The 12,928-nt window shown below is 46.0% G+C and overlaps 2 protein-coding genes across 3 annotated transcripts in view; both read right to left on the bottom strand.

Annotated features, from left to right (window-relative positions):
* Window positions 1-2,452, bottom strand: part of LOC130707275 (uncharacterized) — a 34,292-nt gene extending 31,840 nt beyond the window's left edge. Inside the window, exon 1 of the mRNA XM_057541022.1 lies at window positions 1,473-2,452. The gene's annotated coding sequence lies outside the window, so the exon portion shown is untranslated. The remainder of the gene's footprint in view (window positions 1-1,472) is intronic.
* A 97-nt stretch (window positions 2,453-2,549) lies between these two features.
* The window catches only part of ADRA1B (adrenoceptor alpha 1B), a 255,747-nt gene continuing 245,368 nt past the window's right edge, over window positions 2,550-12,928 (bottom strand). For both annotated transcript variants that reach the window (XM_057541728.1, XM_057541727.1), the window contains one exon: window positions 2,550-3,199. In XM_057541728.1, the coding sequence (XP_057397711.1) occupies window positions 2,592-3,199 (608 nt within the window). In that variant the 3' untranslated portion in view covers window positions 2,550-2,591. The remainder of the gene's footprint in view (window positions 3,200-12,928) is intronic.

Here is a 12,928-nt window from a genome sequence, read left to right as displayed (position 1 = left end):
TATTTATACCACAGTGATCTCATCGAATCCTTTGTGCTTCCTGCTAGGCTGTGAAGATCATGTCCATTTGATAGATGGAGAAACAGATGAGAAGAGGCAGGTAAATTGCCCAAGGTCACCCAGAGCCAAGACTTGAACCCAGGTCCTACTGACTCCAAGTCCCATTCACCAGTGATTTTCAAACTTCATGCTGTGGAGCCCTCAGGTGCTTGGGGCAGGCAAGGGGAAGGGGCTGAAGACGTGGAGGAGGAGGCCAAGGGGGCGAGGCTCTGTCCTCCTTTCCTCACTTCACTGCAGACCGCACTTGTATCAGTATTCTGTGTCAGACTTGTTTGAAAGACTTGTGTTGCTAAGCAAATGTTTCCAGAGGACCACCCCAAACTGTTCCTTCTTCTCTGGGAATTGGGTGCAGGCTCTTCCTTCCCTAGGACTCCCTTTTCTCTATAGCAGCAAGAAGAAACCTACTTTCTGTTGGAGGATATACTCAACTCCAAGATGGCAGCACAAGGGAGGAGAAAATGTACTGCACAGGGATATAGCAGATCCAGGTCTTAGTCCTAGGTTAGTGTGACTTGGCAAGTTATTTACCTCAGTCTCTCCATCTGTAAAGATGAGGGGATTGGCCTAGATAATTCTGAACATCCATTTTTTTCAAATAACTAGTGAATCTGGGGTATCATGCTTAGTTCATAGGATCTTAAACAGAGGTGAGTCACTTGAAATTGTATGAAAATGTAACTTTTTTGTATGTGCATTTTTTTTCCTGGAAGGTATATCTATAGCTTTCATTACAGTCTCAAAGGGGTCTGTGATACAGAACATCTAGCTTCTCTGGATTTTTTCTTTATTTTTCTTTTTTTGGCAGATATGCTGGGAAATCTTATTTCTCCTTGGGGAGGGGGCTCAAGTTGTAAGAATGGTGTGAGAAAGCTATTTGCAGAAAGGAAACAAGTGTAACATATAAAGATAAGTAGAGCTAAAAGATGGGAGCTAGATGAATGATAAGAGCCGGTGAGCAAGCTAACAATACTGTTTAAGCCCCTGGATCCAGCCATGCCTGATACCCCTACACTTTTCAGCTAAATGAATGACTGCCCCTCCTCCATTAAGGGATTTTCTATTTCAATCGCCTATAGAATAAATGATTGATGTGCTAATATTACTGGAAGAAGCTCTTACCATTTGAAAAATTAATGAATCTCAACTTAGAAAACGCAAAGCAGGAAGAGAAAGGGACTGGGATGGGGGTTTTCCTCTTAAGCTTTTCTTTTTAATTTCAGGGAAGAAAAATGCTCCCTGTTTTGTTCCCTATCCTTTATTCTTTTATAAAACCAGTGGCTTTTAGAGGCACAAAAGACCTTAGAATCAATCTTGTCATTACATAGATGGGAAACCAAGATCCAGAGGAGATGTGACTTTCTCAAGGTCATAGAGTAAATCGGTAGCAGCGCTGAGACTAGAACGGAAGTTACCTTCTTCAAGGTATGCTCCTCCTCTCTGCGTGACTTTCCTCGGTGCTACTTTCCCAGGCAGGCTCGCCAGTTAGCCGAGCTTAGGAGGGTTCTTGTGCCCATATGTGTTGCATTGACACATGGATCCTTATCTTGTCCAGAAAATTCTGCAGTCTGGCTCTCTTTTTCAGGTTCCATGGGCACCGGCAAATAATGCAGTGTTTGGTCAAAAGATACTGGAGGAGGTAAGGGACCAGTCCCCTCACAGGTGACAGGCCCACCTAGGGTGCTGGCCTGGTAGCTCCAGCTAGGATCGGGGTCCTGGGGATCAGGGCCAAGCCAGACATTGCCCAGTGTTGCCCACAGCAGGAGGATTTAGATACTGGTAACGGTCAAAAGCGGGCAAGCAGGATTTATGGGACAAGTCCAGGGCGTCACTTTCGGCCACAGGATCAGATTTGTTTAGCCCTGAAGGGCAAGAATGGCAAAGGCAAAAACGGGGTCAAGGGGGCACGGCACAACCATTGCCCACAGGGCCGGCGGGAGAGACTGGGGCACACCTGAATGTGAACGAAAAGGCAACTCAAGATCTGCCTGCCACCCCGTTCACAAACTACTCAAAGCCGCACAGGAGAAATGACCTTTAATGTCCGACTTTGCTTCCAACCCCGCCAAAGTGCCACCGTTCAGTGAAGTACAGGAGGGGCTTGCGAGGTACGAAGTCACGAGACAAACAACGCCCTGGCTGCCTCCTGGGCACCCACTCGCTCTGCCCCCGCGCGGGCGGCCCCACACACGCACACACGCAGACCACACGTACACCGCACAGACACACGCACGTGCACCCACGGTTAAATACATGTACAGAGCGACTCGTTTAGATATATACACAGAGAGAGAGACGGAAATCCCGGCTGGCGTCGGGTCCCCCAGGCTCTCAGCATGCTCGGCCCAGCTCTCCGCGCTGTACCTGGCACCCATGCCCCTGCCAGAAAAGCAGCTGCCCCTCTCCCCGCCCCCCTCCCCCCGCTTCCCCGTGGGGCCCGTGTCTACCGGGCGCCGACACTCCCCTCCCCCCCTCCGCCCGCCCGCCCCCCACGATGATTGGCTCCCCAGGGAAAGGAAGCGGTGCGCGGGGCCCTAAAACTGCCCAGGCGCCAGGGGCATGTTGCTTTTGAAGCCGGGCTGCCCGTTGGCCACGTCGGCTGCGGCCTCATGGCCCCCGTGGCTGGCGTCTCCGTCGGTCCCGGGGCTCTCGGGCTCGGCCAGCAGCTTGAAGGTGAAGAGCGGGCCCGAGTCGTGGCGGCCGCGGCGGCCCGGGGGCTCGGGCGCGGGCAGGCTCAGCAGGGCGCCGGGCGCCTTCCACTCCGGGAAGGCGCACAGCTCGACGGGCGGCGGCGCGCCGCGGCCCAGGTAGCCGGGGCTCGGCGAGGCCGAGGGCAGGGTCCGCTGGCTGCCGCTCAGGCAGCTGCCGCTGTCATCCAGCGAGTCCTTGCGCGACTGCGACCGCTCCAGCGAGCCGCCGCGCGTCCACGGCCGGTAGGTGTAGGCGCAGCCGCCCAAGCGGCGGCGACGGCGGCGGCGGCGGCGGCCGCGGCACTGGCACCCGAGGATGCGCACGAAGGCGCGCTTGAACTCCTTGCTGGAGCACGGGTAGATGATGGGGTTGAGGCAGCTGTTGAAGTAGCCCAGCCAGAACACCACCTTGAACACGGCGTCGGGGGGCTTCAGGGTGGAGAACAGGGAGCCTGCATGGGGAAGGGGTGGGGTGGGCACGGGCAGAAAGACAGACAGCAGTTGGTGAGTAGTCAGACCCCTCTCTTCGATGTGATCGGCCCAAACATTGTCAACCTGTGGCATTCCTGTCTCCCGGCCTTTGCCCAGGCCAGTTCCTCTACCTGGAATACTGCCCTTTACATCTCAAAATAAATGACTCCTACATTCTTTTTTTAGGCCAATCTCCATCACTTAACCTTCGCCCATAAAATCTTTTCTGATCTAGCTAAACGGCATTCAAACTCCCGTATCTCTAGATTTCCTAGGGCAGTGCTTACCACTTTCTACTCAAATGATAATAATAATCACCCACAATTGTACAGCTCTTGGGTCTGAGGCACTGTATTGGCGCTTTACCTGTATTATTTTATCCTTCACAAAATGCCATGAAGTATTTCCATGGCAAATATGAGATGTATTAAAGACCTAAAGGTGAAAGGTAAACCTTTATAAGGTAAAAGAAGACAAGGTAAAGGATGATCTTATTGATGGAGAGGTGAAGAAAAACGACTTAACACTTCAAAAAGATAAACTATGGGGCAAGAATGGGAGAAGATTATTTACAATGTCTAAGACAGTCAAGGGATTGATATTTAGAATATATAAGGACTCCTGAAAGTCAACAAGAAAAGGACAGCATTCCTAGCAGATAGTGGGCAAAGAAAAGGAACAGGCAATTTACAAAATAGGAAACCCGAGGGCTAATGAGCATATACCAAGATGCTCAAAATATTAGGCAGTCAAATAAAGTGAAAACCACAGAGTGATAGAACATCTGTTAGGTTGGCAAAAATTAGAAAACTCGATAGTGCCAAGTGCAGACAAGGGTGTGGAGACATGGGAAGTCTCCTGCTGGTGGGGGCACAGGCTGTGAAGACCTTCTGATCCCATTAAGTATACAGATACCTCCTGACCCAGCAATTCTGCTCCAGGGCAGAGCTCTCAAAGAATTTTCACACAGGTCGATCGGGGGCCATGTACGACTATGCTCAGGGTGGTGTTTATGGTGACAGAGAGTTGGAAAACACCTGGGTGCCCCTCACTGGGAGTTATGGAAAGGTAGAGTGGAGTACATGCATAGCACAGCAATTATGCAGCACTTAGAAGTCCTGGATGACATGTCCAAAAAGCAATATGGAAAGATCTTAAATACATTGTTCTTTGTGAAAAAAGTAGGAAACAATGAGATTTATAACATAGTATCTTTTGTTATAAGGTACAAACAACCACACACATTTTCAAAAACACTTTCAAGTTAAAAAATATTATACATATCAAATACAAAATGGGTGCCTAAGGGTGAGGCAGAGGGAAAGGGGAATGAGTGATGGGAATAAAAGGAAATAAATCAATAAAGTAAGAGAGAGGCCTGGCTTAGATCGATGACAATGAGGTGCTATGAATTGGGAAACATGATTAACTCATCCCTGTGAATTTGAGGTCCCAAAGCATTTAATGGCAATATTAAGTTAAAAACAATTCCATTTTAAATGCAAGGCAGTTGAGACTTGGAGAGGTTGAATGACTTGCCCCAGGCCACGCAGCATGTTTGTAATATAGCTGGGATTTAAACTCAATTCTGTTTGAATATGAAACGTGTTTTTTTTTGTTTTTAATGCTATTAATCATACCCTTTGTGGGAAAATGAGAAACTATTAAAAAGCAAAAAGAAAAGAAAAAATATTTTAAAAAGCACACATACCCATAATGCAGAGACATCACATTTTGGTACATAAACTTTCAGATTTTTTTCCTGTTGTATATACGTATGTAAATGCTTTAAAAAATGCAAATATACTTTACAGAACGTTTCGTAACTTCAAACCACGTCCCTAAGCCAGCCACTCCACCTGCAGTACAGTGACTTTTGTATTCCTGTCTTATCTCCTCTGTTACACTGTGAGCTTCCTGAGGGCCTGGTCTTTGGGATCACCTTTGAATCCATTCGTTGAAGGAAGAGCATCTGAATGGGAGAAATCTTGGCAAATCACGAAGTCCAACCTCCTCGCTTGGCAGATGGAGACACCGAGACCCAGAAAGTGGCTGAAGATCCCACAGTTGTGGCATAGATGCCACAAGAATCCCTATTTTGGATTGCGCTTGAGTTTCCCCCCTGTAGCACTTGCCCTTTTCTTGATTATTTGAGCTTCGGCTTGTTGTTACAGGGAGCCTCCGACTCCTCTGCTTGGCAATGCAGGGGTGGTGGCTGGGGGGAGATGGCCAGAGTTCCTGGTGCGGAGTTAAACCAGAGAGGGGTTAACTTGGAAAGCAGGTTATCCATACTCCGGGTAAGTGGTAACTACATATATAAGTACGCTGACTCTTCTCAACTGTGGGTTAGCTCTAGGTGGGGGCCAATGAGGGCGCCACCTTGTGGTCTGATTTGCGACAAGGCTTGCACCATTAGGTTTTTGTCCCACTGTCCCAGATTCTCCTTTGGAATAAGACACTGGACAGAAGGCCCCAGTGGAAATGCAAATATGACGTGTGAACACCTAGTACCCATGATGGGGTGAGTTGTTTCTGCCCAGGGGGATGGTCTTGTTTCTGTCACTGAGTCTAAAGGGCATAGTTAAACTGGTCTTGACAAAAATGGGAAACTGGAGAATAAATTTGGGGAAGTGGAGAGAGGGAGGTAACACCTGGAAACCTTGTGAATTACCCTGGACGGTAAATGCTGGTGAGCGTGTACACAGGTAGGCACACCACCCATGAGGACATGTTAAGGCCTGGGACAGAGGCTGGGGAGGCACAGACAGCTGTGGCAAAGGTGGGGAGGATCCAGAGCAGGAAAGCATACTTGCTGAAGATAAACTTGTAACTCTGCTTGCCAATCCTGTTGAAGATGTTAGTAAAATGGTCAATAAATGGCGTAAAGGGGGTGTATCCTGAGGGACCAGCTTTTAAAGGATACACAAATAACAGTAGTGCTAATAGCTAATATCAGAACCGTCAATCACATTGTGTGTGCTCTTGTACACATCTTACACTAAATCCTTTACACCATTTGCCCATTTAATGATCACAGTAATCCCTAGATGAAGGGACTATAGTTGGTCCTATTTTATGGATCAGGACACCAGCATGTAAGAGTGGTAGCTTTTTACATTTTTATACATTCATTCATTCATTTGTTCATTCATTCATTCCACAAATACGGAGCTCTGCTAAGTGCCAGGCATGAGGACAACCTGTGGGGATACAGACAAACAGGGGTGTGGTCTCTGCCCTGTGGCAGTCCACAGGCTTGTGGGAAGGCTGATGCATTCACAGTTCATTGCCACAGAACACACATGGCTTTATGATAGGGGCATGTCATTCTGTACCCCTGTGCCACGTGGCATTTCTTTCTAGGTTCTTCTTCACCTCCATCACAATGGAAGCACCTTGTCAGGGATAAAGACAGGCTGGATCTTTGTCTTTATTTTCTTACAAAGCGCTCTCCAAGGACCATGGGGCTAAGATGTGCTCAGCCAAAGGGAAGGGGGTGATGCTGACTTTTCTCATGGCATTTATTTACAGCCACAATTTGAGTTTGGGCTCCCTGAGTTACTTGTTCCTCTGAGAAGAAGGTCATTCTTTGCCTTCAGCCACTTTAGGCAATGTGGCCTGGTGACTTGAGCTCAGAGTTTGGGGTCACAGAGGCCTGGTTTTGCATCCCTTTTTTGGTGTATTGGCTGTTGGACTTTTGAAAAGTTAATTGGCTCTCTCAGGCTAAATTTTCTTATCCATAAATTGGGGATAACATCTGCTTCATAGGGTTATTCTGAATACATGAAAATATCCATGTAAACATACTTGACACAGGGTCTGGCACCTTGAAAATTCATAAACGGTGGCCATTTTCCAAATATACTTTATATCCTGGCCCATTCATTGCCCTCTTCCAGGAACTCTGCTCTGATTAACCCTACCCGACTCAGACTGAATTCTTCATTCTGTACCCCACAGAACATACACAATCAGATCTTATTCTGTTATTTTATTGTTTGTCTGTTAATTAAGCCATTCCAGGGCTGGCTGAGTCCTTGTTTACCACTGGGCAGTAAATTCCTTCTGGGCAGAAACCATATCTTTATTTCTTTTCTTTTCCTTTCCAGATTTGTATATTTTTATTACAAAAGTGACACAATGGAGAATGAAAAGGGGGAGCACAGAGAATTTTTAGGGGAGTGAAACTACTCGGTATGATGCTGTATTGCTGGATATATGTCATTATACCTTTGTCAAAACCCATAAAATGTACAATACCAAGAGTGATCCCTTATGTAAACTGTGGACTTTGGGTGATTATATGTCAATATGGGTTCATCACAGTACCTTCCTGTCAATTTCAATGTGAACCTAAAACTGCTCTAAAAAATAAAGTCTATTAAAAAAAAAAAAACCTCACTGACCCTTAAAAAACTAAAAATAGAGTTACCTTATGATCCAGCAATCCCACTCCTGGGCATATATCTGGAAAATATGAAAACTATAATTCAAAAAGATACATGTACTCCAATGTTCATAGTGGCACTATTTATAATAGCCAAGACATGGAAGCAACTAAGTGTCCATCAACAGATGAATGGATAAAGAAAATGTGATGTGTGTGTGTATACACACACACACACACACACAATGGAATATTACTCAGCCATAAAAAAGAATGAAATAACGCCATTTGCAGCAACATGGATGGACCTAGAGATTATCATACTAAGTGAAGTAAGTCAGAAAGAGAAAGACAAATACCATGTGGTATCACTTATATGTGGAATCTAAAATGTGACGCAAATGAACTTATTTACAAAACAAAAACAGACTCACAGACATAGAAAACAAACTTATGGTTACCAAAGGGGAAGTGGGGGAGGGATAAATTGGGAGTAGGGGATTAACAGATGCTTACCACCATATATAAAATATATAAACAATAAGGATTTACTACATAGCACAGGGAAGTATATTCAATATCTTGTAATAAACTATAATGGAAAAGAATTGAAAAAAATATATATATGTATATATATATATCCGAATCACTTTGTTGTACACCTGAAACTAACACAATATTGTAAATCAACTATACTTCAACTAAAAAACCCCTCACTTACAAAAGTGACACCTGCTAAATTAAAAAATTACACATTACAAAAAAATCTATATAATATAGAGTGAAAATTCTTTCTTCATTCAAGTAGACAGGACCAGAGTTAACAGTTTCGTTTTTATCCTTTCAGACGGATTTTTTTTAATGGGGTCATACACATACCTTTCCCCAAATTTCTATCTTCACTTAGAATATATAAAAGATATTTCCCCATGTCAGAGCATTATATCCTGCCCTCTGGATATATAGTAGTTCACTAAACTCTTTCTTGATGATAGTCAAGTAGGTGATTTCCAATTTTTGGCTATTACAAACTGCAGTAATGACAAGCCTCATGCATTTCGCTTTTTGCACCTTTGAGTGTTTCTGCAGGCTAACTTCCTTCACGAGCAATCACTGGGTCAATTCCACATTTAAGTCCTGACAGCTAGCCAAATTGCCTTCTGAAACGGTCGTACCAATTTACCCTCCTCCCATCGACTGTGTATGAATGTGATATTTTCTCTACACCTCCACAACTCTGGGTGTGGTCAGTTTTTAATCCTCATGTGTTTGGAAGCTGAATAATGACCTCACCTACCCTCTTGTTTCATTTGCATTCTACTTTGCTTTGTCCTCCTGCAGACCCCAGCATGACTCTCGCACCCTGAGCAAGCCCTCAGTGACTTCTGACAAGGACTGCCCTTTTCTCATTAGATTCCGATTCCTGGGATAGAATCCTGGTTCTCTCACCAGACACATGACCTTGGGCAAGTTTCATACTATACCTAAGCTTCAGTTTCCTCAGCAGTAAAATGGAGCTAATAAGAACACCACCTTCCCTGGGTTGTTGTGAGGATTAAACATGGTAAAACATGTAAAGTTCTTACTAGCTTGTTGGGTACCAGGTTCCTGCCACCTAAATCAACTCTGCATTAATGCTTATTAACCAAATAATAATTATTCCTGTAAACCACTCATTGGGCTGGAAATCTAATTATAGGAAACCTCTGTCTGATAACTTGATGTATCATTTTGGGTAAGTTGCTTTCCCTTTCCGGGCCTCAGTTTCCCTCCTTTAAAAAAATGTATTTATTTATTTTACTGAACTAGAGTTGACGGACAATATTATGTTAGTTTCAGGTGCACTACATAATAATTTGACATGGTTTCCCTCCTTTAGTTGAGTGGTTTGATCTGAGTCCTGTCCAGCCTTAACATTCAGAGTCTCCACGAGGCCAGAGCTAGAAGCCCTGCCCATCTCCAGACCCACCACAGAGGGGCAGTGTGGGTCAGGGACGGGACTGCCAGCTGCCTTGGATTCCACACATATGTCGGACCCTTCCCTCCTCCCTCACCTGCCAGCAGCGCAGGAGCCACCTGGATTAGTGGCCCTGTTTGCTACGCCAGCCTGCCCTGGGGGGAGCCAAGAAGCCCTCGTTAATTAGGGAAGGTGCTGAGGCCCTTGGGGCATGAAAGTGGATTGGTGACAGGGATCTTTTTCTCTGGGCACCCAAACAGACCTTTGGGGGCCAATGAAGCTGCCAGGAGAGGGAGCAAATATCAATGGGAAATGTGGGCTCCTGGAAGCCTGCTCTCTCTGCTGGAAGTCAGGGCTATGCCTGCTCTTTGCCAGGGCCACTAACTCGCAGTGCATGTCCCTGAGCTTGGCTCCACTTCTCCTGCTCATGAAACGGTCCCACGCTCCTTGCCCTGCGTCTTAGCATCATGGCTTGGCAGGACTCCGAAACCTTCTTCCTTAACAGAAGGTCAGTCAGGGTGAGTAACTTGCTCAAGGTCACTCAGCTGGTGAATGGCAGAATGACGGCCAGAACCTGTTCAAATGTCCTTCAATTGATCCAACAGAGATTTATCGAGACAATGGAGTCCAGTGGTTAAGGACCTGTTCAGACATCACAGGCAGGTACAGCTGGGTTCAAGTGCTGACCCTGACTTCCCAGATGAGTGAACTTGGGGAAACTACTTGAGCTCTGTTTCCCAGAAAGTGGGGATGGTGATAATTCTTTTCTGCATGGATGAGTTGAGCTTAGGCTTGGTAAGTGCCTGGCATGTTGAAAGCACTCAAAGCTGTACTCAAAGTACAGTTTGACTGCTTCAAACACAACTACTGTTACTATTGCCAACACTGCTATTACTGCCAGTACTACTGCCAAGAAGATGAAGGTGGCGAAGAGGATTAGATCTCCCGTGCAGACCAGGCCTCGGGACTCTTACCCTGCTGCTCTTTCCAATACAGGCCCAGGAATGGGACTCCAGGTAGTTCTGGAACTTGATGAAATTGTGTGTGATGTTCATGCATTTTTCTGGGGGAGAATCCACAGCTGTCATCATGGGCTTGGGTCAGCAAACCTGAAAGGGTTAAGCCTCACCCATCTCAAGTCTAGGGCTTCCTAAGCATCAGTCATTCTACCACCTGGACCACCCATTACTTAATGCTTTTCTTTAAATCGACTCACTTTTGGTATCTAAGCTAAATTTTTTTTTAAAAAAGGAAGCTTTCTATCACCATTTAAAAACCTGCATCATTTGCTATAAACAGAATGCAGTGGCAGAGAAATATAAGATGAAAACTAAACAATATTACTACCTCTGGATGTGGGTCTGAGCCTGCTCCCTTTTTCAGAAAGGGAGATTAGCTGGGGTTGAGGGGTGTTGAAGATTTGCTGGCCCTAAACTGAGAGGAATTCATTCCTCTTTGAGGACCTGAAGAATTGGAAAGAGAAGTGAACAGGGAATATTTTCTCACTGGAGAACCCAGCCCCTGGCACATAGTAGTGCTAAATAAATATTTGTTCACCGACTGACTGATTGAATACGTGACTCAGAGTTTTTGGTGCCATCTCTAGCTGTCACTTCAAGCTATCTTGCACATCACGCAGATCTGTAGTCATTTTGAGTAGCATTATGGGTGCAGCCCTGGGAAACCACTTGCGGGAGGCCACATGGCTCCACTCGGTTGCCTCTTGCTAGCCTCTTACTGAGGTTTTTTAAACAGGTCAAATGAGACAACACCTCTGAAAGGGCTTGGAGGGGTTGAAAGCTGCACACCTGGATGGGGCGAGCAGGAGGCAGAACTTGAGAGCAAAGGGATGAAGCAGCAAGCAGATGGTGCAGTGAGCCCACTCACATCACTTGGGCTTTGCATGCCTGAGGGCGACTTAGAGGCATGGTGAAGTGCAAGGATCAAAAGCTAAAGCGGGGACTTCCCTGGTGGTGCAGTGGTGAAGAATCCGCCTGCCAATGCAGGGGACATGGGTTTGAGCCCTGGTCCCGGAAGATCCCACATGCCGCAGAGCAACTGAGCCCGTGTGCCACAACTACTGAGCCTGAGCCCTAGAGCCCACGAGCCACAACTACTGAAGCCCGTGCTCTGCAACGAGAAGCCACCGCAATGAGAAGCCCGCACATCGCAATGAAGAGTAGCCCCCGCTCACCGCAACTAGAGAAAGCCCGCGCACAGCAATGAAGACCCAACGCAGCCAAAAACAAATAAATAAAATAAATAAATTTTTGAAAAAAAGCTAAAGCATAGCAGGATCAGCACAAGGAGAGGTACTTCTTGGCTGGACCATGGTCCCAATGGGTCATCCTTAAGGTGCTATTTAACAAATCTCAACAGTGAACCTCCCTCCACTCTTCAAAACCACAGGGTTTGTTTGTGGAGTAGTAGCTGCTATTTAACAAGCTCATGTCCTGTGTCAGCCACTGGCCAAATGCCTAAACATCTTTACGCCCATTACTCCTTCAACCTCAACCTCTCTGTTCCCAAGGCAGCCCAGCATGACTGCGCCTGGCACGGCTCTAGGGGGCGCCATTCCGCACTGCAGTCTATAGCGTTCCTGGTGACTGGGTCCAACCTGCCGCGCCCGCGGCAGGCCACAACTATTACACATGGGGGAATGGAAGGAAAGTTGCTCCAGATCACAGAGCTAGCGGGGGATAGAGTTTGAATATGAATCCAGGAACAGAATCCTAACAGAAGCTGTCAATCACTTCCAATACAGTTCATGGCGAAACAAAATACACATGTTGGTGTGTATAAAGGACTGGAAAAATATACATGAAAGGAGACATCAACCATGTTTATCTTTGGGTGGTGAAATTATGCATGAATTTTCCCTCTCTGGGCTTTCTGGTGTTTTCCAACATTTTCTCCATAAACACGAATTACTTTTGTAATTGGGAAAAATCCAATGAATATTATTCTAAAAAATGAAAAATGAATCAAAAGATACTGTGTTTATGGGGTCCTAGTTATATGTCAGCCAACTATCTTATGTTCTATTTCATTTAATCCCCCTGACAGTTCTATGAGCAAAGTGGGATTATCCCTACTTTACAGATGAAGAAATGGAGCTGCAGCTAGAAGGCAGCACTTGCACAAGGTCCTTCACAGGTAAGAGAGAGAGAGAGAGAGAGAGAGAGAGAGAGAGAGAAAGGTTGGAAATGAGATTTTTTGTTGTTAAGCCCAGCAGCCTCCTCTGTTAGTTCCTGATGTGCTTGTAGGTTCCCTGATGTGCCTTATCCTCTTACTATAGGGCCCTTTAATATTCCTTCATTAAATACTGGTTGAAGGAATGACCAGTGGGTGGGCTTGAAGACTGCA

Source organism: Balaenoptera acutorostrata, chromosome 2, assembly GCF_949987535.1.
Source record: "Balaenoptera acutorostrata chromosome 2, mBalAcu1.1, whole genome shotgun sequence".
NCBI classification, from domain to species: Eukaryota; Metazoa; Chordata; class Mammalia; order Artiodactyla; family Balaenopteridae; genus Balaenoptera; species Balaenoptera acutorostrata.
Note: the sequence above shows the minus strand (reverse complement) of the source record. Positions and strands in the feature narration are given on the sequence as shown.